General features: G+C 34.3%; 1 protein-coding gene across 12 annotated transcripts in view; it reads left to right on the plus strand.

Moving 5' to 3' along the window:
* TMEM161B (transmembrane protein 161B) overlaps window positions 1–25,799 on the plus strand; it is an 86,169-nt gene that overhangs the window by 55,565 nt on the left and 4,805 nt on the right. For 8 of the 12 annotated variants that reach the window (XM_063810283.1, XM_063810284.1, XM_063810281.1 and 5 more), the window contains 7 exons: window positions 9,079–9,230; window positions 9,761–9,821; window positions 10,300–10,440; window positions 13,134–13,247; window positions 17,054–17,228; window positions 18,429–18,525; window positions 19,706–20,990. In XM_063810283.1, the coding sequence (XP_063666353.1) occupies window positions 9,079–9,230; window positions 9,761–9,821; window positions 10,300–10,440; window positions 13,134–13,247; window positions 17,054–17,228; window positions 18,429–18,525; window positions 19,706–19,983 (1,018 nt within the window). In that variant the 3' untranslated portion in view covers window positions 19,984–20,990. Of the gene's footprint in view, window positions 1–9,078; window positions 9,231–9,760; window positions 9,822–10,299; window positions 10,441–13,133; window positions 13,248–17,053; window positions 17,229–18,428; window positions 18,526–19,705; window positions 20,991–25,799 lie in introns of those variants that run through there. The other 4 variants (XM_016953021.4, XM_063810278.1, XM_054684216.2 and 1 more) reach the window with 3 other exon arrangements.

Genomic DNA, 25,799 nt, shown 5'->3' on the forward strand with positions numbered 1-25,799 from the left:
ATTCTCCAAAATATTGCCTTTTCTTTTTTTTCCCCAGAGACAAGGTCTCACTCTGTCGCCCAAGTTGTGGTGCAGTTGCACAGTCCTAACTCACTGTATCCTTGAGCTCCTGGGCTCAAGTGATCCTCCTGCCTCAGCCTCCAGAGCAGCTAGGACTGCAGTTTCACCCAGCTAATTTTTAATTTTTATAGAGATGGGTTCTCACTATGCTGTCCAGGCTAATCTTAAACTCCTGGCCTCAAGCCATCCTTCTGTCTCGGCTTCCCAAAACACTAGGATTACAGGCGTGAGTCTTTGTGCCCTGCCAGTATTGCTTATTATTGAATATTCTTTTCCTCACTTTCTTCATGGTTTACACATATGTGGGAATACATATACTTGATATGCATTTTTATTTTGATGTGATTGAGCCCTTGATACATATGTACCAGAGAAATTAGAAAAATATACTTTTTAATAGCTATTCATATTGTTTATGTGAGTAAATTTTATCTTTCATTTTACTCTATAATGCCTAATAATGTGGGAGCAAAGGTCCCACACAGCCTTTAGCACTGAACTGACTTTGCTTCGTTTTAAGTAATCCATTCCTGAAAGGCATCAAACAGTAACATCTCTGCAGGAATCCTGTAGCTCGCTGGCTGTCTCCCTATCCCAGAGAGGACAGAAAGTTCTGAAGAGCTTACAGGCCAAGCTACTTTCTGCCAGCTTTGATTCTCCAAAAAGAGGGTGGGGAAGAAGGCAGTAAAATTGTGTGTATGCTTGAGTATGTGATTTTTTTTTTGTTCAAACCTGTAGCATGTGATAAAGTTACCTACCACCTTTAAAGGCATATAGGAGACCAGAATTAAATTCCAGATATCCAGTTTAACACCAGAGAGAAATAAGTTTACATCCTATCTTTTATCTTTAGTTATAACATAACCTGTTTTTCGTTTCATACCCTATAATTGGAATATAGCAGAAGTAACCCCTGTCTGGCTTCTCTTTGTTTTCTTATTGTATGTGCCTACTTAGTAGTCAAACACGTGTCTGCATTGATTACACAGGACAATAGCTTTGCTTGATTCCATAGTCATACATACCTCAATTAATTCAGAAATTCTCTGCAGTTGTTACTGATGAAATGTTCTTTGTTAAAATGGTCCCCAAATTAGACACATAAAACTTTAAAAATCAGTTCACTTAAAAGGAAGCAAAGTATTTAATTTCCATGGTCATTTTGTTGTCTTTCCCCCATCACTTATATGTGACATACATAAGACAGCAAATTATGCTTTCTACAGAATCTTAAAAGTTCTAAAAGCACAGGAATGACTTTTAAAATTTGTGACACTAAAACCTTGAACCCTGAAACCTAGAACTGAGTCTTCTCTTGTCATCAGCTCTGCTTTCTGCTTCACCTGAGTTGTTCATGCATCTCAGCCATCACAGCTGCTTTCAATCTCACTCCTAAACCCAAACTAATTCTCAGCTCTACTCTTCTTTCTTTCTCATTTGTAATTCTAACCATCTTCTCTGACCAAGTCTGTGTATTCCACTTCCATTTATGCCAAGTTACATGTTATGGGGAAGGAGAAAGGTAAAGAAACCCTTGCAATGAGGATGGAGTATTTCTAGTAAATGTCTTTCCTGTATGATGGCCCATAAAGTCTTAGAGTTGCTGTAGGAGTGTGAACTGGTTTTATGGATATGAAGTGTATCATTTTTGCTTATGAAAAAATGAAAAGTAAAAAGGTAAAAATGTTGCTTGCAAAGCCAGAGGTCCTTTGGTGGAAGTAAAACTTTAAAAAATGAAAATATTTTACAATGTATAGTTTTTTTTTTTCCCAAGAATCTTTCTTAGAAATAAGCTGTAGCACAGAGAGTAATACTGAGTCAATTATGTGAATTTGAGTGAGAAGAAAGCTATTCTACAAAGAGTGATAAAGCTTCTCAGTAGTCCTATTATATTTGGTTAAAGGCCTGGATCATTAGTCACATTTCCACAGTGCTTGTATTTTACAATGTGGAGGTTTAAGGTACAAAACCCTATTATGTATGTTTTCATGGCTGTGTTAAAATTTTAATTTTCTTTCGTTGCCAGGCATACAAATTTTATACAAAGCTAAAAGCTGTGACTAGTTTAAGTTAAAATAAATTTTAAGGTTTTCTGGTTTAATAATCAGTTCTATATGTAGATTTGTTTATTAAAAGTCTACAAATGTTGTTTTTATTTGCTGTGGGAAATAAACAACTACAACAAACTAGTACAACTTAGTCACCATTTCTAAATTCCTTCAAAGGCTCTAACTATATTCTTTTATTTACAAAAATGTTCTGCTTTAGATTAATAAGGAAAAACAAAACATTATACCCTGAAGTAAACTGCATAAGATTTCAGTTCTAGTGAGAAAAGGAATGAAACTAGAGTTATTGAATCTGAGCCAAGGTACTTGTTTTATCTTGAAAAGTTGTATATGTCATGTTATGTCAACGCTTGTTTGTTGTATGAACATGGAGATTTTTTTCTGACATTAATGCTGTCGTAGTACTCAGATTTCAAGACAAAAATCTAGAGTTAAATAGAGATTTGGGGTAATAGGACATTATTTCTGTTTATTAAATTATAATTGAGTCTGACTTTGCTCTTTTAGCTGCAAAGTGATAATTTTTTTTCTGAAACCGAAATTTTGTTCTGAAAATAAAAATTTTTCTGAAAATAAAAGATAGTTTTCTTTTGTATTTTAAATAAAGGTTGTATATTATGCTTTCAGAAATTTTTGGCTATTCTCTTCACAGTCTGGTTAGGTTGAGGCTGGCTGAAAGCTTTTTTTGTGGAATGGCGTTTTAAACAGGCACGATAGTTTTTTGCTTATATCTAAGGGAATTTTAGGTTCTTTTTCTGTGTAATTAAAGTAATGGAAACTGCATATCTAAGAAAGTATGAAAAATATTTTAGTTTAAAATTATTTTTGTTAAAAAAATTTTTTTAACATTGGAAGATAGGGTCAGATTATTTTTAAGACTTACTTAATAGGTCATTAGGATTAATGTACTTATTTTTAGTTTTCAGTGTATATCTGTAATAAGTTCTTGGTACAGTTTCTAGGTTTCTTTGCAATGTAGAATGTGAAGTATAATGTATTTTGAGTATTTTAGTTGCCTTTTCTTATGGAAAAACAGAGGTGGAAGATTTAATTATTTGAATAGAAAAACATTAGGGATTTTATTTAGTAGCAGTGATCAGAAAAACAATAGAATCTTTTTTCACAGAATAGAAAAACTCAGTTTATATAAAAATCAGTTGAGTGGAAATGTGTTCTATTTTAAAGAGATAATCATAAATTTGTGAAAGTTTTTTGAGAAATCTCTATGTTTATTCCTTAGGATACTATTTATCATACTTGTGTATTAGCAACAAAATATTTCTTCTTGGAATATGGTCTATTTCTTCTCAAAAGAGCATTGAGATAATCTCGCTCCATCGCCCAGGCTGGAGTGAAGTCATGATCTTGACTCGTTGCAGCCTCAGCCTCCTGGATTCAAGTGATTCTTGTGCCTCAGCCACCTGAGTAGCTGGGACTATAGGCACGTGCCACCAAGCCTGGCTAATTTTTTGTATTTTTGGCAGAGATGGTGTTTCACCATGTTGCCCAGGCTGGTCATGAATTCCTGAGCTCAGGCAATTTGCTCACCTTGACCTCACAAGGTGCTAGGATTACAGGTGTGAGCCGCTGGACCCAGCCCATAATAGTACTTTTATAAGTGTATGTTATTTAATTAAGTTGTTATTCTAAATCTGAGAGAAATTTGCCATTTTAGACCTAAAACTTGAACCTGTTCATCATTTGGAAGCTTATCTTCAGCTTGAAGGTAAAAATATTTAAAATACTTCCTCCTGAGGAAATTGTCCTACTTGTCCTTGACTTTTCTTTCCTATTAGAATTTAGTGTCTTTCTTTCTTGATTTGTCAAAATGTTTTGGTGGCGCTTTCTGCTAAAGCATGAATGTGGGGTAGGTAACTATTTTTAGACTTGGCAGTTTTGAAAGTGTTTTAATTTTATACTCATTCTGTTGGCATTTGGTTGGTTATAGAATTCTAGGTTATCCATATTTTTCTTCATAATTTTGAAGGCATTGCTCCATTGTCCTCAACCTTGAAAATTGCTATTAAGAATTACTTATCATGGTGATATTTAATCTTTTGCATATACCTAGTTTTGCTTTATTTTTCTTCTGAGGAAACTTTTACAGTTGTCTCTTGATTTGTCTTGTTTCTGAAAGTTCATGCACATGAACCTCATGAGGATCTTTTTTACTTCCTTGTGGTGGGCTTTTGGTAGGCTCTTTAATTTGGAAACATCAAGTTTAGAAAATTTCTTTGATTATGTCTTTGAGAATTTCTTCCCTCCGTCCCTCCACTCCCATTTTCTTTCTCTGTCTCACTTTCATTAGTCAGATATTGTATGTTCTGGATTAACCTCTCATCATCAGTTTTTGTCTTACTTTTTTTTTTTTTTGGATGGAGTTCTGCTCTGTTACCAGGCTGGCATGCAGTGGTGCGATCTCGGCTCACTGCAACCTCCATCTCCTGGATTCAAGCAATTCTCCTTCCTCAGCTTCCTGAGTTAGCTGGGATTACAGGTGCCCGCCACCACGCCCGGCTAATTTTTGTATTTTCAGTAGACAGGATTTCGCCATGTTGGCCAGGCTGGTCTCAAACTCCTGACCTCAGGTGATCTGCCCACCTCAGCCTCCCAAAGTGCTGGGATTACAGGTGTGAGCCACCACGCCCGGTCTTGTCTTACTTTTCATTTTGTCTTTTTGTTCTGCTTGATGGAACTTTTGACTTTTTTTTTTCTTATTTTTCCTGTCCTGTTTCTTGTTGATGTCTAACCATTCATTTTTCATAGCATCCTGATCTTATTTCAAAGATGCATTCATCTTTGTCTAGCTTTATGAAATATACATATCCTATGTTTATAAATATCTCTAAATAAAAATATGTGTGTATCTGTTTCTGTATATATAGTTATATACCTAAACTTCATTCTGCTGTGTCTGTCATCTCTTTTTTTCTTGAAGTTACTTTTTTTCTGTTGCAGATTTTAGCTCGTATTTTTTTCATAAGATGTGATGCTCTAATACATCTTATTAGATGTATTAGATACATCTAATAATAGTTGCCTAACTATGGCTTGCAGTATCTGGGTTGCAGCCTGTTTTTGTACAGCTCTTGAGCTAAGATGGCTTTTTAACATTGTTAAAGGATTAGGGGAACAAAGTAGGCAGAAGAATATGCTACAGAGACTGCATATGGACCACAAAGCCTGAAGTATTTACTATCTGGTCTTTCATAGAAAATGTTTTCCGATTCCTTTTTTAATGTCTGAGGATTCCTTTCATTTTTAAGAGATGGCCTCTAAAAGCTGATTGGAAGCTCTGTATGTAATTAGGGCTTGGTTAGTTTCACTAAAGAATAGCTTGATAATACTAAAACCAGCTTTATTTTAGGTAGCCCATAGTGTCATTGTTTATTGGTCTTTTCCTTGAGGCCTTTCAGTTTCTCTAGAGGAGAATCTCTTAATCTCCTGCCTGGAGTGTACAAACCTGCTACACATGTTTCCAAGGTGAGTACTACCTTTGAATGTGTAGACTTTCACCTAATCATCCTGTTTTTGATGCAGTTGACTAAATCTAAACTCTTCTGTGCCTCAGGTTCAGTTTCTTCAGAGGCAAAAATCTTAGTCTTCTGCTGGAGTCAGAGTGGCCTGGCTGCATAGAAAGGCAATCAGAGTGGAGAGTTGTGAGTCTAGTTGCCACCTACATAGAAGTCAGTGCACAGCACATCACTGCCTGTATACTTCTTAATCTTGTACCTCTTAAAATAAATTATCATAGAATTTTAAAAATTTAAACACAATCAGGAATGGTATCATTATCTGTTTGTATTGTATTGATCCATATGTTTTTGTATACATTCCCATATTTTTGGTATTACATGTTAAATATTTAATTCAGTTGTCTAGAAAACATTAAGTTGTTGCTGAGAACTAGGAAGACTTAATCTTTGCTTTTCAAAATAGCCCTGTGAGGTTGTGGACTGGCGGCATTTTACAAACGAAGAAACTAAGACACAGAGAAATTAATTTTCAAGTGGAAGATCACATAGTTTAGTAAGAGTAGAACCAGGATTAAGCCAGACACTCTAAGTCTAGAGAATGCTTTCTTTACAACTTTGTCACACTATAGTTTAAGATAGTATATGATTACATGTCAAGTGAATTATATTAGTAAGTGATACAATAAGTTCAAAAGAGGAAAAGAATGGCCTCAGCTGGGAAGGTAATGTTAAGTATCATGAAAGATATGGAGCTTTTGTTGAGTCTTGGATTGGGTAGGAGGAGGGAAGAGGGCAGTTCAGATGATAGATTATGATCCAAGACAGTGTAGTGATGACACTCAGGAGATGGCAAGTACACTATTCTGATTGAGGTGGAGATTTGGGGACTATTGAATGAAAGCTTGAACATGTGAGTGTGGCCAGATCATAGTATTACATATGGGTTATTGGGAGATGGTGTTCTAATGTGGAACTCAATAAATAATTAGGTTTTTAAGATTTATCCAGTATGCAATATGAAGTGAGGATGCAGTGATTATACCATTTTAGGCATTTGTGGTGTGGGACTGTAAAGTATTAGTGATAAGTGCAAGATCATGCTTCATGTCTGGATCAGATTGCATGTAATTTTGTTTTCCTTTAGTGTTGACATATTTTGTAATTTCATTATTCTAGGATAACAAAGTGTGGTGGTAGGTGTAATTTTTGGGAAATTTTATTCTGATGATTTGGTACCACTTTTGGCCAAAGATACTATTTTGTTTTTCAGTGTAAGAAAAGAAGTTGGAAATTGTCTCCTTATAGATTCTAGTAAACATTTTCAGTAAAAATAAAGCAGTGTTTTTCAAACCTGAGTTTAAGGCATTTAGGCTATGAGAGATCATAGCTGTATCTTAAAAGCAGTTCAGTTGTAGTTTTGCAGTTTGACTATATTCATCTTTCTTTGTCCTCTTCTAATATGTAAGCTCTTCCTTATAATGCCAAGAAAGAGATGGATGGACCTGTATTGTTTGATACGGTTGAGCATTACAATCCAAAATCCGAAATGCTCCAAAATCCGAAACTTTTCCAGTACTGACATAACACCAGAAGTAGAAGACTTTACACTGGGCCTCATGTGAGAGATTGCAGTTAAAATGCAGTCAAAATTTTTTTCATGCACAAAATTATTAAATATGTTGTATAAAATTACCTTCAGACTATGTGTGTGAGATATATATGAAAGGATTCTTCTGATTATGAGAATGTTTTAATTCTTTACTTCTGTCAGGGCAGTTCTGTTTTGGAAAGATTTTATGTGTTACTGCTAAAAGTACCACATTGACTTAGGTGCTATGTACAGTGTTTTAGAGGCAATATAATCAATTGTTACATGCACAGATTCTAGATCCAGACTGTCTAGTTTTGAATCTCAACTTTCTCTAATCTAGCTGTGATTTTGATATTTTTACTTTTACCTCTCTGCCACAGTTGTTGTTTTTTTGTTGCTGTTGTTGTTTGTTTTTTGTTTTCCTGAGACGGAGTTTCACTTTTGTTGCCCAGACTGGAGTGCAGTGGTGCTATCTCGGCTCACTGCAACCTCCACCTCCCAGGTTCAAGCGATTCTCCTGCCTCAGCCTCCCGAGTACCTGGGATTGCAGGCGTGTGCCACCATGCCCGGCTAATTTTTTTTTTGGAGACGGAGTCTCACTGTGTCACCCAGGCTGGAGTGCAGTGGTGCGATCTCAGCTCACTGCAAGCTCCGCCTCCCGGGTTCACGCCATTCTCCTGCCACAGCCTCCCTAGTAGCTGTGACTACAGGCGCCCGCCCCCATGCCCAGCTAATTTTTGTATTTTTAGTAGAGACGGGGTTTCATCATGTTAGCCAGCATGGTCTCGATCTCCTGACCTCGTGATCCAGCCGCCTCGGCCTCCCAAAGTGCTGGGATCACAGGCGTGAGCCACCACGCCCGGCAATTTTTGTATTTTAAGTAGAGACGGGGTTTCGCCGTGTTGGCCAGGCTGGTCTCATACTCCTGACTTCAGGTGATCTGCCGGCTTAGACCTCCCAAAGTGCTGGGATTACAGGCGTGAGCCATTGCGCCCGGCCCACAGTTGTTTTTTGTTTGTTTGTTTGTTTAAGTTTTTTAAAATGTCTGTAAAGTAGCAATAATAATGTGGTTAGTGTGAGAATTAAAAGTTAATTGGTAATGCCCGGCATATGGCAAGTACTAAATGATAGCTGTTATTTTCCATGCTTGACATAAACTTTACGTAAAGGTTACTTTTCTAGGTTTGTTTGCCAAGCACCTTAGTTTGTTTTGCGATTTCAAGGAGAACAATTTGGTGTATAATGGAGATCTGAGTTCTATCTTTGGGCCATGCACTGATTTAACCTTGATTAAATCAATTTGTGTGTGTTGGGGTGGTTCAGATAAGATAATCTCTTCAGCCTATTTTAATAGGTGAACATGTTGAAACTTTTGCTGTTTTTGAATACTCAGTTGGAACTTGTTTTCTCTAAAGATTTTTTCTTATTACTAATGTGAAGTGGTGACCCCAGACACTTAGTTTTCATACCACAGAGCAACAATAGCTACTAGTAAAATTCTCAAATTTTAACTTGTTGAATTATTACGGAGGATTCCTGTGTTATGTGTTTAATTATAAATGTAAACTGATTTAACAGACATGCCTAATAAAGACAGTTCTCTAGAATAACCTCTACCCTGGCTTTTCATGTCACTGAGAACATAACTGCATAAAAATCTTGAAATAACCTTCTAGTAAAATTTGAGTGAGATAAACTAGAAATACATTCCCTAGCTACAACTTAGTATATGGGTGCTCTTTTCCTTAATTTAAAAGTGTTTTAAACTCCACTTGGAAATAAATGTTGTAGTCAAATTTTATTGCAATCAAGTCCTATAAAGATCATTGTGTATAGCTCCTATAAATTTATTGTGGTTTTTCCTGAACTTTTCCTTCTGCAGCAAAGTTCTATTTTCATTAACTACACACTATTTTAAAGTAGAAGATGGTGGTGAAAGATCTGTTTGTGTCACCTTTGGATTTTTTTTCTTTGTCAAAGCAATGGCAGTGTTGATTGTAACAGAAAATTATCTGGAATTTGGACTTGAAACAGGTAATAGTTTCATACAACTTTAAAAATCAATTTTGCTTTATCTAGTGTTAATATTTTTGACTTCAGTATTTAAGTTTTATGTCTGATAAATATCTAAAATTAAATTTAAAGTGTATACTCTGTAATGTTCAAAATAATTAACCTTTATTATTAAGATCTTCATTTTTTGCTTTTGTTTTAGCTAAGTTTTTAATTAATGTTTTTTCCAAAAATACTGTCTCATTTTTTTCCTTACAGTTAAATAAGTTTCTGTAATGCTAAAGTTTACTCTTATAGTTGAAGAATTAATGCAAATTTTATGCACACTCATGGAATGTACAAATATCAAAGGGACGTTTTCAAAGACTGTTCCTGCTAATAACCAAATTTTATTGCATTATGGCATACTAATTAACACATGAAAGAGCTAAGCTAGTCACTTCAAAATTTAAGATGCTCTGTTTTCTAACATTTTATTTCCATAGAAAGATTCTGTATTTCACATTTGTGATAAGAGTAATCTGTTGTTTTTTTTTTTTTTTCCCCCACAGGGTTTACAAATTTTTCAGACAGTGCGATGCAGTTTCTTGAAAAGCAAGGTTTAGAATCTCAGTAAGTTTTTGAAAAATTAAGCATTATTTAAATTTAACCTTTTCTATTTTTAATAAAGCAGTATTTACTATAAATAGCTGTTTTAAATTAGTAAAGAGTTTTAAGTTGGACTGTCACTTCTAGAAACATCCTTACTCATAATTTTTATGACTATATAGTGTCTTTTATAGAATTCTTATGTAAATTTGCATTTCTTAAATTCCTCTCCCTCAAGAGATTAAATTTATATCCAAGTTATATGTCAATTCCCTGTTGAATGTGTAGGTTAGGTTGCTGCGACTATGACTAAAGAGATGCCTCATTTAGTTTACAGTTCACCAGAATCCATTATAGGTACTTGAATAATAGCAATCTTTTTGTAGAAATTTGCTTTGTTTTACTGTTATTGTTATTTGTAAGATAATTGATTAGAAGAAAAGAAATTCTTCAAAAGCTAATTATAAAAATTTATCAGCTTTTTAAAAAATTTTATTTTTAGGAGTCCTGTTTCAAAACTTACTTTCAAATTTTTCCTGGCTATTTTCTGTTCATTCATTGGGGCTTTTTTGACATTTCCTGGATTACGACTGGCTCAAATGCATCTGGATGCCCTGAATTTGGCAACAGAAAAAATTACACAGTAAGCGGAAAATGTACATAAGCACATGCAGATAAATATATGTTTTCCATCTTAATGAAGGTATAATATTGTAATGTAATCATAAATTATTGTATTGAAAATAACCATTTGATGTCACACTACTTCCTCTTTCAACTATAAGCAAGTTTCTTTTATTTGCTTCTAAATTTTAAGTCTTGTATTTAAAAAGATACATCATCGATTACTAAATTTGTCTTACCTGTTAAAATGAAAATCTCAAAATTTATGTTCTTTCTAATTCAGGGGCTTATATTGCAATCTCTACAACTAAACTGAGGATCCATAGAAATTTCCCTTAAAAAATAAGATCATTTTACTTTAAAATATTGTTTTAAATTTTCATATATATCTATTTAAATTAACTTTTTAATGTAAAATTTTATTTAAAAACATTTTAAAACTTAAAGTTGTATGTAAGAGGTGTTTGTTTTCCTTAAGTTACTGACCTGCTTATTAGACTCTTATTAAAATAATACATTATTTTGGGATTGTTAGTACTCTACAATGTTATATGTTGTACATTACTTCTAACTACCAAATTCTATTTTAGTTCTGAAATTATATATTAGTTTGGACAAGTCACATTTCATCTTCATATGTAGTTCAAAGCCCATTTACTATATTCTTTGTGCTTGTCACAGATTTTTTTTGTTGATGTAGACATCTTGGCAGAAAGATAGGCTTATATCTACTTCAAATCATATGCAGATCAAAGTTCCTGTCTCATCGTTTTGTTTTGCAGTAGAAGCCCAACTTGAGAATATTTCATTTTGATATGTGTATTTATAACCATTAAGTTTATCTGGGTGATCTTATTTCCTAACATTTCTATTCTTTAAAACCTATTTTTAATGATGCTGATTCTTTAGTCTTTTCACATTCTTGTCTCTCTTACCTGTCATTTCCCTTTAATTTAATTTTGACTGTCTTTTTTTTTTAACCTCACTTCCATTTTTCTACATAAGCTTTGTACGTGTGTTTACTTACTATCGCCTCCCACTACACACTCCTTCATCCCTCTTTTTTTTTTTTTTTCTCCTTTTACTCAGTGTGCTTTTGGCTGCATCCCATCTTTCTCCCACCACCCGTCTCCCTAATGGCTTCTTTTAAGACAAAACCTGGTTCTCCCCCTTCTCTCTGCACACACACTTCAGTCCACTAACCCCAGTGTTATGATTTAAATAAGCTGAAAAGGGTGGGTGGAGGGGAGCCCTTCACAAGCTACTGAAACCGCTGTGGGCTGCTCCTTGATACTAGAGTGTTCCCTAGCAACACTGCATACCTAATACTGCTGCTTTCTTCCCCACATCCGATGGTTTACCCAGGCTGTGGGATGAAAGAATCACTTTATAAAAACATTTAAAGCATTTGGTGATGGTTGGAGGTGGAGTGTACATTTTAGTGTCCTTTTTAGTAAAATGTGCCTTCATTTTAAGATTTTTTCCCTTGGGGGATTTGGGGTTTTATTTTATTTTCAGTTTATTGCAGCCCCTCATTGTGTTGTAGCACTCTGCCTTGATACAAGGGTGTGGGCAAGCTAGTTCTGTTGTGAGAGTAACATGACTGGCACAAAGAGCAGCATTCTCTTCACCCCCATGGCTAGGCACTAGGATGTGTTTTTATATCAGAGGTTAGAGCGGGAGTTCTGTCTTTCCCTGTTAGGTGTTTGTGGCTTCCTGACCCAGCCCTGTTCACTCACACAGATCACTGTCTGCCTGTGTAGTGATACTTTAAAATGTGGTGTTTGTGTGTATTTTGAACCCTCCAGTTTAGCTCTTAAGTGTGGTTGATAATGAAAGCAGTTTATGGTAATAAAATGGGTGAAGAATTTGCGTTTTTTCTAAAATAAGAAAAATTTTTATCAGCCATCTGTCTCTGTAGGATACAAACTTGGACAATTAACAATGAAGTTATAGCGCAGACCTGAAACCTTTGCTGTATTAGGTATATTGCCTTGTCAGGAGTAATGCAAATTATATATATATATATATATGTAGGATAGGGAAATTATTTCAAGTGTGTTCATACTCATTCAAAAAGAAATTAAAATGTGGAATCACTTAACGATTGTTAACAATGGAAGTTAAAAATTATAAATGATCATTACACGTTAAAAGGTTCCTCAGTTGCGGGTTGTTGCAGTAGGTTCCGTCTGCCATATGCCTTCTAGTAATATGGACCTGGCTAATCACTATCATTTACTTGTAGATAATGAGGAGACACTTTGTTTCAGTTGCCCTAGAAAGTATCAGACGACTCTTCTGTACTGAAAATCCATTAGATTCATTGACTATATAAAGTTAGAATCATTAAATACCTGCTTATTAAATCAGGAATAAAGTATGGGATTATTAAAGAATACTAGAATAGAAGTGAACAAATCTGAATTTTAGTCCTATATTTACATTAACTTATTGCCAAGAGCAAGTCATTTAACTTTTCTATATCTAAATGTTCTCATTTGAAAAATTAAGATAATGATATAATTTCTCACAGGCTCAAATCAGTGTTAAATCATAATGATAAATATAAAATGATGGTGACAGTAGTATCGTAAGTAGTAGAATACCGCAAATAAACTCCTACCTCCATTTTAGTAAGACCCCAGCTTCTGTAGTTTATTAGCACGTGCTGTTTCTGAATTTTTATATTTATTTCTTACGTGCTTTCAGAACTTTACTTCATATCAACTTCTTGGCACCTTTATTTATGGTTCTGCTCTGGGTAAAACCAATCACCAAAGACTACATTATGAACCCACCACTGGGTAAAGAAAGTATCCCTTTGTAAGTATGGGCATTTGAGGGCTGATTTTTATCACCAAAACTGCTTTACTAAATGTTATTTACTGTATTTGGTTTTCAGTGATAAAATCAGGACACTGTATTTTTCAGACATTAATAGGAATGCTAAAAGATGTGTTAGAAAATTGAAACTACAGACCATCATGTAACATTTTTGTGATCTTTATTAATGTTAATGATTATTACCTTGCACTAATATTACCTTACACACTATTTTTTTCCTCCTCTTTACGTCCAGTCATCATCATTTTTCTGTTGTCATTGTGGCTGTTGTTCAGATACCTTCTGGAGTTCTTTTGTTTTAATTTTGAAAATTATGGAGGAAAAAAGTATAAATGGAAACTCATATACTCAACTCCTATGTTTGACAGTTGTTAACATTTTCCTTATTTGCTTCATCCATTCTTTGTTTTGTTTTTTGATGAAGGATTTTTGAAGTAAATTAGAGACATAACAGTTTTATCCCTTAGTACTTTCTTTAGTTTGCACCTCTAAAAAAAATAAGGATATTTTCCTATATAACAATAACATCATCGTACCTAACAGTTATCTAATACTAATACCTTAACATTATTATCTAATACTAGTTGATATTTCTACAGTTAGGCAACTGTATTTTAGCAGAAGAAGATGGTGAGGAAACAAACAGTTTATTAATAGGCATTAATAACTAGACTTGATCTGTTAGCCTTGTAGAACTGTTAGAGTAGTAGAAAGTTTCAGACAGAACTGGTTCAAACTCCAGTTCTCCTCCTCACTAAAATCTTCATTTGAGGCAGATTATTTAACTTCACTGAGCCTCTGTTTCCCCATCTGGAAGATGAAGATAATAGTATCTAACTCACAAGGTTATCATTGGAATAAATGAAAGAACACATGTAATGCAACCAGCTGGAATTAAGTGCTTAATAAATGTTCTTTTCACTGCTTTGCCTCATCAGAATTAAAATAGAAATACTTGACTAGTCATTGACTCCGCAGTGTACCTTTTATATTGTGTACTTCTTTTAGATCCTGGTACCAGTTTGTCTTGGAATATATATAAAATCAGTGATGACCATGATAATTTCTCTTTTTAGAGTTAATCCTATTGAACCCAGGAAATAGCCACTGAAAAAGTAATGCTTCCCCGCCGCCGACACACACTAATTACCTTAATGGTAATTTAACTTGACAGATTCCCTAAGTATTGAAAAGTAATTCTAAGGATCTAAGGTACTAGAAAAGTCTCAGAGAAACTACTAATTCATATCTTTGATACTGAAAGCATTCCCAATCCTTCCTTGAGATTTTGGTCATGGAAACTGGATTTCATACTCCTGTAACTATGTTCCCTGATTTTTATATTTGCCTTAGTTAAATTGAGAAAATAAGGAAACTAGCATTTATAAAACACTTATATACCAGTTATTATGTGAGATATTCATACTTTACATATTGTATCTTCTTATGGTAATTGTCCATTTGTTGCTGTTGTCATCCTATTTTATACATGAAATAACAAGCTCAGAGGTTAAATAATTTGACTAAGGTTATTCAGCCAGATCGCGTGTACATAAAACACTTGGTAGTTATACCAACATTCACTTCCCACTTCCAGTCTGATTAAACTTCATGTGGATTTATTAGTAATGAATACTTTATTTAATAGAAATGGGAATAAGGAACTTTTCCCTTGTGTGTATATTAAATTATAGGAAAAATATTGTTTGTATATAAAGACCTGAGGTTCTCTTTCTATAGCTTTTACCCCCCTTTGTCCCATCCCCATTTCTGACCTGTTTCATAAGCATTCCAAGCAAAATTATAGTTTTACCTCTGCTCTCTTTTATTCTTCTTTAATTTGAATTCATGGTTAAGTTATTAGAGGCAGTTTTTAATTTTTGTTAAAAATCTAAAATGCATGTGATAGATTTTGAAAAAATGGCTGCCCATCAAAGAGGGTAGGATGAAGGAAAAATGAAGTGACAGGTTCTTCTTCTGTCACAGACAAATTGGTTTGTGGAAAGGTCTTTGTAATCAGAAGCAAAAATATGGTATAATGTAGTTTCAACCCAGAAATGTATTTGAGTCCATCATGTGTTCTGATAAAGCATTGTAAAAAATAAAATATGGTAAACAGAGTCCATGTGTGCTCATAATCTCCTAAGAAGAACACAGCATATACAGGAAAGCTCAGAATGGCATCAGGAATTTAGGGTGGTTTCTTCTGCCTGTTCTTTCCCTATATACTTTAAGCTCCTCCTCATGCTCCTTCTTGAGATACTCTGTCAGATCAACTTATCAGATATTTATGATGGTATTGAATAATCTAATTAGAAAGTACTATTTAATGACTATTATCCTAAATCCTCAACTCATAAACTGAACAAATAATTTTCTAGTTCACTACCTTATTCTGTTCCTTTCATTCACATTACCTGTTATCCTCAAAGGGTGTGAAATAGCTGTCTTCAGGCTGCTCCCAGTTAGTTGTCCTTGTTGCACAACTGGAGGGAGCACAGTATTGTTTATAGGTCCCCAGGAAAGGGTCAAGGCTGTGGGTAGGCTTGTGTCTTATGTACTGTTACTCTCACATGATGGCTCCTTAATCTCATTGTTCATTGTAGTGGAAACATGTTGATAAAATGTTATGCCTTTATCTTTCTTAGCCAACATTGCTTTTCCATTGAAATTTTATGTCCATGTCCCCTCATGACTTAATAAAAAGAAATGAGAGAGTATATATAGTAAAGCCTTTGTCCCATCCCCATTTCTTACCTCCATTTCATAAACAGTTCGAGCAAAATTTTACACTTCAAATTTTCCTATATTGTAGTTTTAGTTATGAGGGTTTTTTTTTTAATCTTTTCTCATTTGTTCTTTATATGCATCCATTCTACTGTCATGTTCTTAAGAATTTCAGGGAGACCCTTCTGAGTTCCAGGTTTTATCTGGCAAATGAGTCTGTGCATTACAATAGTCATTTTAAGTGCCTGATAGGTACTAGATATAAGACTAGATGCCAAGGGTGGTCTAGTCACTACATTCAAATTACTTGCAATGTAATTCTTCATCAGAGCAGAAACCCATGGTCTTTTAAAAACATTAAACACCAAAAGGACATCAGAAGTTATCGCTTCTTTCTAAAAATTCTTTAAGCAGCCCTCATCAGTGGTCTGGTTTCTGAAACGGTGTCCTTCCGTTATGTATTTTCACCTGGAATCTTAACCTTAACCTTGAGGAATTGCTCAGAACCGAGCCAGCTTCAATGCATAGCAAGTTAAATGAATTGTTGTAGAGGAATCTCAGGCACCTGATTTCTTCATGATATATCAGAATTTTTGATTTTCCAGTGGTCCCAAGTAAAAGCTCAGCAGAGTGAAAGATCCCATCCAAGTAGGTATATGATCAGGCAAAGCTGTAACCAGTGATGCTGGGTGATTGACTTGATTAGTCCCACAGGCAATCCCTGCAGTTTTCTTTCTTTCCCCAACTTGTCTTTTCATGTCACAGCCAGTTTTTATCCATGGAGGAGGGTATATAGAGAAAAGGATCTCATGTATTGCTCTACTTTTTTCTTCTAGATACCTGTTAACTTCTTACGCTTTCATGATACATTTATCTAGTTCTGTTATTCAAGTTAAAGTATTATACAGATAAGTCTATGGCAGAGTCAGATTCTTTTATGTGTCTAACTGTTGCGAAGTATAGACTTCTTATATCTTATATGGTGACCATTAACATATAATGAGCATGCTAGCATATTGTTGTCTTTGAGAGCACCGTATCAACTTTTTGATCTGTAGAATGACAGAAGCCACATTCGATACTCTGCGACTCTGGTTAATAATCCTGCTGTGTGCTTTGCGGTTGGCCATGATGCGTAGTCACCTGCAAGCTTATTTAAATTTAGCCCAAAAATGTGTGGATCAGATGAAGAAAGAAGCGGGGCGAATAAGCACGGTTGAGCTACAGAAAATGGTAAGTTTTATACCCTAGTCAAAATGAAAAATAGCAAAAACCGCACTGTAAAAAAAAAAAAAAATTGTTTCCTTTAGTAGATAGTATTTCAACCCATCATATTCTTATTATAAATAAACAGAACAATCTTAAGTTGACAGATATCAAAGAGACCTTGATCTGATTTTGGTGCCAAGTGAGGTCTTAATTCCTCTTCCTGCCTTAAGTGCTTGGTGTCATACAGTGGGTGGTACAAAGCTGTTTTATGCCTAATATTGCTAAATGGGACCCTTCTAATTGATTTGAAGGACATTATAACATATTGTCCAGACTTTAAGACTTAAAGAGTAGGAAATACTACTTTTAGTGGCTAAATTTATTCATTTTAATATTACTTGAACATGAAATGTAAGTATTTAATTTATTTGAGGCTTCCAGAGAATAAAAGGACAAGGAATCCATCTGCCACTATAGTGGACCAATAACCTGATTCTTTTTTTAAGAGAGGTGGTTTTTAGCTACCTTGCTTTATTATTATTATTGTTATTTTATTTTTTGTAGAGACAGGGTCTCTCTGTGTAGCCCAGGCTTGTCTTGAACTCCTGGGCTCAAGTAATCCTCCTGCATCACCTCCTAAAGTATTGGGATTACAGGCGTGAGTCACCACGCCCAACCAGCTTCAGTTTTTGATTCACCTCCATAGTTAGGGGCATTTATTAAGATTTAAACAACTTTTTTCTGTTTTACCTTTTATATATTTTTATATTTTCCATAGTTTGACTTCAAATATGTTCATGTAGAATGGGGACTTAATGTTTTTATTTATGAGGGATTTATGCTCTTATGTGGCTCTGCCTACTATTGTTATTTAGTTGGATATTTTAGGTAGATGCCCTTACACTGTGTTTTATCTTTGAAATATAAGTAAATATATACCATTTGAATCTTAGTCATTATTTTCTCCAATATATATACATCATTTAAGAATTATTTTTAAGGAATCTATTTTAATATTCTCACGTTCTAAAAACTTGTCTTCAAATTGAGCCTTTCCAAAGTCATTTTGGGGACATTTATCATGCAGCACAACTTATTGACATTTAGCTTCCTTCTCGTGAAAGGATTATCTCTTAAGCATTTTGGTATGGCAATTATATGAAAGTTTAATTCACTCCTAACATGTCAGTTGCATTAGACACTTAAGAATGTTGTTGGTTGCAGGTGGCTCGAGTCTTTTATTATCTTTGTGTCATTGCACTGCAGTATGTGGCGCCTCTGGTAATGCTGCTTCACACAACTCTGCTTTTGAAAACACTAGGTAGGCATGCCCTGGCAACTAGGAAGCATCTTTTACTTTCTACCTATAATTAATAAAGCTTTTTGTCACCAACAAAGAAATGCAACTCTTAAAATTGTTTCTCTTTTTAAAAGTTGTAAAAAGAACCATGGGAAAGTTCTAGCTGTGGAAGGTGATTTATCATCTTCATTTTGAAAACTCAGGCCCATGGTTTTATAACTTTATGCTTTGTCTTCAAGAATTGTTTACTAAAGGTTAAGTCTCAGATTTGCCCAGTAACTTTAGTAAGCACTGTTGATCTTAGTTAGTTTCATGTTATAAGAGGATGATTTAAGGTTTTGTTATTGCCTAACATTTAAATTATTACAAGGCAATTATAAACTTACGTAAATTATAGAATGCTATGGTAAGTTCTAGTTTAGATAACTTACATCGAAAGGGTGAAGATTTCTTAGTACAAAATTCTACAAGTCTCTTCACTAAGCTATCAAGTCCCCATGTGGTGGTGTTATTCAAGAGGTATCTATTATTGCATTGATCATTTCCCCTTTCTTAGATCAGGCAATCAGCCACTGTTAGGGTTTAAGAAACCCGAAAGAACTGAAAGTATTATTTGGCTTCATGGACCTAGTAGGTGTCATAGACTTGATGATAGGTATAGGTGCCCTGTAAGAATCTACGGAATGTAAAGGGATAGGTAGTTCAATTGTAAATTAAGTGGCTCATATCCTATCCACTGTAGGAAAGTATATGATGAAATAAATTTTTGGAAGCTCTTAATAGATTTTCACATTGAAATCATAGTTTCTGAGAAAGGAATTTATTTTGATATTCTAGAAGTAGAAAAGATTTCTCAGAAGTTATTGAATCTGTCCTTGTCACTCCAGTAGAGTTAGCTGATTAATTTCTTATACAATGAGGAAATTGTTTTGTTATTTTACCAATTTTTAGTGCAGTTAATTAAAAATATATCAGACTTTTTGCTTTAATGTGTACCTTTACTGATGAGGCCAGATAGTCTCTAGTCAGGTTAATTTTTTACGGATCTAGAAGGATTATTATTTTACTTTATTTTTAACATAAAATGATGTACTGCGCCACTAAACATATTGTTAATTTCAAATATAGGAAGATTTTTTTTTAATAAAAAGCTTGGTAATTAGTTACTCTTCAAATTGTATTTGTGTCTTTGATTTTCTAGGTAATCATTCCTGGGGTATTTATCCAGAATCTATCTCTACCTTACCAGTGGATAATAGTCTACTGTCCAATTCTGTTTACTCTGAATTACCATCAGCTGAAGGGAAAATGAAGGTAACTGTTACACAAATAACAGTGGCACTGAGCAGCTTAAAAAATATTTTTACTCCTCTTCTTTTTCGAGGACTTCTGTCTTTTCTGACCTGGTGGATTGCTGCTTGCCTCTTTTCTACAAGCCTTTTTGGGCTTTTCTATCACCAGTATCTGACTGTGGCATGAATCTCAGTTAACAAAAAAGCATATCCAAATCACCCTTTAAATTAAAATATTTGTGCCCTTAAAGGGCGGATGAAAACCAGAAGAAAGCAAATACAATGGGAAAAAAAAAAAACATATCAGAATGTCTTGTATTAAATGTTTCCTCTGTATTCTCAGGGTGAATTAATGTAGTAATATTTAAAATTACAAAATAGATTGTTAACTGTTACACTGTGGCATTGGAATTTTAACTCTTTGTATTTACTGGTATGAGAGGGCTATCTACAAGGGTAATATTTCTGATTACCCTGGTTTACAGAAACCTCCAGCAGTCTTTGAAACATCTCACATGACTCTAGTTATTGATTGCTTTTAATGGTTTTATGGTACTGTTGATAGTCATAGTGGCTGCCTATAGAACAATCTTCAAACTGAGCCATGCTTTAGGGGAGGGAAAGGGGCTAAAGTCTCTTCTGTTGGTAATTTATTAGTTACTCTTGAAACAATAAAATCCAACAGAAAGGAAAAGATAGCTACTGTATATTACAGTAAAGAAAGCTGCATAGTTATTTTGAATTTAATGGAGATGAATATGGTTAAAATATATAACTACTGCTGCTTGAGAATAGCAAGAGTAGTGTTTTAAAACATATTCCACCCAACTTGAGAGTTCTTTTAAAGTGATTGGCCATATGAACATTTGTAATCTTGCCATTAGGTTTGGACCTGCCATATTTTGTTTTATTCTGTGATCCTAACTAGTTCCTTTTAATAGGCTAAAATATTTATCAATACTGATCAGACTTTAAAGAAATTACTTTGTAAACCTGCTGACTACCTGTATGTATTGTATATATATTATATATTAAATATATAATATATTGAGATTATAAAAGATGAAAATATTGAATCCTTATAATATTTTAAGTTGCAGAATGTATGTTAAAAAGTGACTTGAATGAGATGTATTTGTATCTAGAAATTTTATTTCTTTTTGGAATGAGATTAAAATACATTTTGAAAGTTCAGCAGAGTAAGCAATTTATTTGTGTTGCCTATGTGTGAGTGTATTTAAAGTTTTATGGACGCTTAATGGTTTCTCCCAAATTAAAATTCTTTTTCTGTCATTTCCAAAAATCAGAATCTTTCCCTCTCAAATCAGGTCTACAGGTATCATGTATGCCTTTGTTAAATAGGACTTGTTTTAAATTTGTAGTTTCTAGAATTAGAAATATTTTTGTTTTACTGGCCAAAACAGATAATTTGAATGAAACATTCAAGGGAAATGAAAAAAAGTAAAACTCTTTTTGATGCCTTTTACATCTAAAGTTCAAAATGAAGGGTCAAGATTGTAAAATGTGTAAGAGATAAAGGTAGTTTTTTTGTCTTTTCAAATAAATGAATACATGCTTTTCCATATAACTCTTAAGAGGCTGTCTTTATGTTTCAGTGCTGTTAACACTGTTGAAAGCAAGTTTGAAACTCTTCTTTTGGAATAACTTTCAGGGCTTTTAAGGTTCACAGTCATCTGAAAATTTTAATATAGCAAATTCCTGTCTTTGGGTGTAGATTTAAATATTTTGGAAATAGCCATGTTTTAAAAGGAAAGGAATGCTTATACACTGCTGAGGATGTAAATTACTTCCAGTCCTATGGAAAACAGTATGGAGATTCCTCAAAGAACTAAAAATAGAACTACCATTTGACTGAGCAGTTTCATCATTAGGTATCAATCCAAATGAAAGGCAATCATTGTATCAAAAAGAGACCTGCACTTATCTGTTATTGAAGCAGTATTCACAGTGGCAAAGTCATGGGGTCAACCTAAGTGGCCATCAATGGTTGATTGGATAAAGAAAATGTGGTATGTATACACCATAGAATACCATGCAGCCGTAAAAAAAGAATGAAACTATGTTCTTTGAAGCAACATGGATGAAACTGGAGGCCATTATCCTAAGTGAACTAACTCAGAAACAGAAAATGAAATACCAGATGTTCTTTTATAAGCGGGAGCTGAACAATGAGTACTCATGGAAATAAAAATGGAAACAGTAGACTCTAGGGATTCCAAAAGAGGGGAAGTGGGAAGGAAATGAGGGTTGAAACACTACCTGTTGCATACTATGTTCACTATTTGATTGATGGGTTCACTAGAAGTCCAAACCTCAGCATTGTGCAATACACCCATATAGCAAACCGGCACATGTACGCCCTGAAACTAAAATAAAACATGTAAAAAATTGAGTAGTAAGTACTTAAACTGGATAAAACTGACTGAAATGAATTGTGAATATATCCTAATGACGCTTCATGTGTATTTCCAAAGGAAGCATTTCAAATATATTTTGAGATATATCAGCGTCATCAAAATGTGTTTGTTTTATAATAAGATGATACCAAAATTTCACATTTGTTTTGTATCTGAAAATTCTCACATGTTGAACTAGGGAAGAATCTCACCTGGTATTTATAATCATTCTTACCAAAGAGCTACATTTTAAAAAGTAAAATTGAAGTTATTATTTTAAGTTTCAAAGATTGTACAGTGCAGTAATATGGTGTAAAAGACATAGAGTTCATTATTGGATGGAATAATGTGTATTCCTAAAGTTCTGTTAATTCATTCTTTTTAAACTTAAACTCTAAGTATACTCTGGCTTGAGCAAACCAGGTATTTTAAGTAACAGGTTTGGTTTAGTTTTTTTAGCCTTTCAAAGCAAATTTGAACTAATTGGTTTATTTATGCATTTTGTCTTTGAACCAAGAGTTATGTTCTTTAAATACAAAAGGGTTTGTACTTTATGTAAACCAAGTAATATTTTAACCCAAATTAGACCAGTATAGTTCTTTTATTTTGTATGTTATACTTTAGTCAATATAATATGCTTCAAAGCATATATAAAGTTATTTTTATTGTATGTGTTTGCCCTTATAATCTTGGTTTTGTATGATTAGTAGGATTGCGACAATTTATTGGTTCCTGTCTTTCCGACTCCCCCACTTGCTAGCCATTGCACTATAAAATCAGAGCTGTATTCTTCCTCCTACCCCCATTGATTTGTCTGAAATGAAAAGCATATAATTTTATCTTAATATCCATGTGCATTTTTATTATATCAGTATTTCTCCCAGAATCCCAATTGATGTGCGTAAAATGGCCAATGCATACAAGCAGAATGGGCTCATTGTCTTATTGTTTCTGATATAAATATCATTGGTAAAATAGTGGCATTTCTTCCTCAGTTGTGATTCAGAAGAGATATTCATCCATTAATGGAATTGACAGGTCCAGGAAGCAATAAATAGAATTCATTATGAAATCTATAATTGGAACTTCACTGGATAGATATTATTCTTTCAAATGAAAGATTAAATTCTCAGTATTTTGAAGCCTAAGGTCTCAACATTCTCTGAATTCATATACAGTTTCTGAGCCATCACTTAATTGAAGATGTTCTATCAAGGTATATGGCTTTATTCAACAAAATAAAACTAAGTGATTTTTAAATGCAGATCATCCTGTGTCTTTGCAAAGATTTAGGTGTCTTAAGGAATCAGATTTAAACACACTAGTGATACTAGAGCTTGAACCCAGTGTCTCGAACACTTGTACCATCTCATCTTTTAACTCCTATCCATCTTATTATGTTCATACCTTGGGTTTAGAGCTGAGCTCGTTATGTGCCATGAAGACTCTGACATGGACACCAAGGATGGTCAAAAAGCTAATGTCTTGCTTGATGATATCCTGGGATTAAAATAAAAGCTAATGTCAACCTTTTCCTTTTTTAAAGTGGTAAACATTTTCACATATTTTTGTTTTGTTCCTAAGGTGGGGAACAAAAACAGGTAGAGCCTTTTAACATATATGTCTTCTGTTACCATGGGACTCCTTTTTTAGCTATGAACTATTCATGATGGACAGGCCTATTTTTAATGGATCAGAGTGTGTATTTTTCCATCCTATTGTTTTTTGTTTTGTTTTCTTTTGTTTTCCTCCCACCACTCCCTGCATGTGGTTACTGTTCTTTCTCCCGTTTGGGGAAAGACAATTTATTTTCTTAAATAAAGTAGTAGCATAGTTTCGTAGGCAGAATGCTAATCTAAGAATCAGAAAACATCTCATCCCATTTCTGTCTATAGTTTTTTTTTTTTTTTGCATCTTTAAAATGAATTTACATTAAATGTGTGGCGCTATATATATATATATATATATATATATATATTTTTTTTTTTTTTTTTTTGAGACGGAGTCTTGCTCTGTCGCCCAGGCTGGAGTGCAGTGGCGCGATCTCGGCTCACTGCAAGCTCCGCCTCCCGGGTTCACGCCATTCTCCTGCCTCAGCCTCCTGAGTAACTGGGACTACAGGCGCCCGCCACCATGACCAGCTAATTTTTCGTATTTTTAATAGAGACGGGGTTTCACAGTATTAGCCAGGATGGTCTCGATCTCCTGACCTCGTGATCCACCTGCCTCGGCCTCCCAAAGTGCTGGGATTACAGGCGTGGGCCACCGCGCCTGGCCGGCTATGTATTTCTAAATCTGATAACTGATTTCTCTGTGTTATGAGAAAAACATACAGCTATGTTTGATTTTAGGAATGGTTACAGATCATGTTGGAGGGCATTCATTTATTGTTATTTGAAAATGACTTCACAAAGAGTGTTTTCTCTGGAATAATTTGGTTTGTACCCATTTAGTTATTTTTCAGTAAATACATGTTGAGTGCCTGTAATGTGCCATAGGCTGTTCCACACACCCTAGCTACAGCAATGAACAAAACAGCAAAATCTATTCCCTCCAAGAGCTTAGCATCTAGTGGAGAGAATGCAGACAATAAATTAAGATGAAGAGTCTAATATAGGATATCTGGATGTGTATTGTTGTTGAGCTGGTGTCCCTGTTGGGGGAAGGAGGGTCTAGGACTTCCTCTTCTGCTATCTTGCTGACATCATTTTCCGTTTGGAATTACATCTTTAATATGTTAAAAGAAAATAGCTACTAATGTAGGATTCCATGGCTTTTAATAGAAAGACTTTAAAAAGAAAAACTAAGGAGATTTGTGGTCAGGATGAAGGGCAATAATCATAGATGAAGACATGGAAATGGACAAGGAAGACATTATAAATATTTAAGCAAATGGACAAAAAACAATTATTGAATGCCTGTGTTATTTTAAAATTCAGCATATTTAAAGTTCACAATAACAGTGGAAAAGGAAAGGATAAATGAGGTTAAAATAATATGTTTTTAGCAGTATCATGAAAGTGTGAATGTAATTTGTATTGTAATAAAAGAATAATGTACACTGTAATCTCTAAGATAATCCATAAAAGAATCTGTAACAAGTAAATAAAAGAAGGAAATGGAATAATATTAATTTAAAAGATGAAAACAAACCAGATGGGACTGAAATCAAAAGTAGTGGAAATGAATGCAACTATATCAGAAATTAGATTAAACGTAAACGGAAAAGACATAAAATATCAACAAGAAGTCTTGCAGTTAGAAGCAGTATGGAAACTCCACAAGGTGGCAGTTATGCATTGCAAAGGACACCAGCAAGCTTCCACCTTGGTGGGTTTGGGGAATTCCCGTACTGACTAAGAGTCTCCAAAAGCAGCATCTGCCCCTTTCCGGGCATCAGTCACAGCCCCTCTGCTCCCTCAAGCACCTGATCTTGTACCTATTTATTCTAAAGAAGAAAAGGACTTTCTCCAGGTAGAGGGAGGACAAGTGATGGAGGAAGGATGCATTCAGTTACTAGATGGGAGAGTAGCTGTGCCACAGCTGCTAGGAGCTAGAATTGTACTGGCTGTGCATGAAACCACCC

Source organism: Pan troglodytes, chromosome 4 (assembly GCF_028858775.2).
Source record: "Pan troglodytes isolate AG18354 chromosome 4, NHGRI_mPanTro3-v2.0_pri, whole genome shotgun sequence".
In the NCBI taxonomy this organism is placed as follows: Eukaryota; Metazoa; Chordata; class Mammalia; order Primates; family Hominidae; genus Pan; species Pan troglodytes.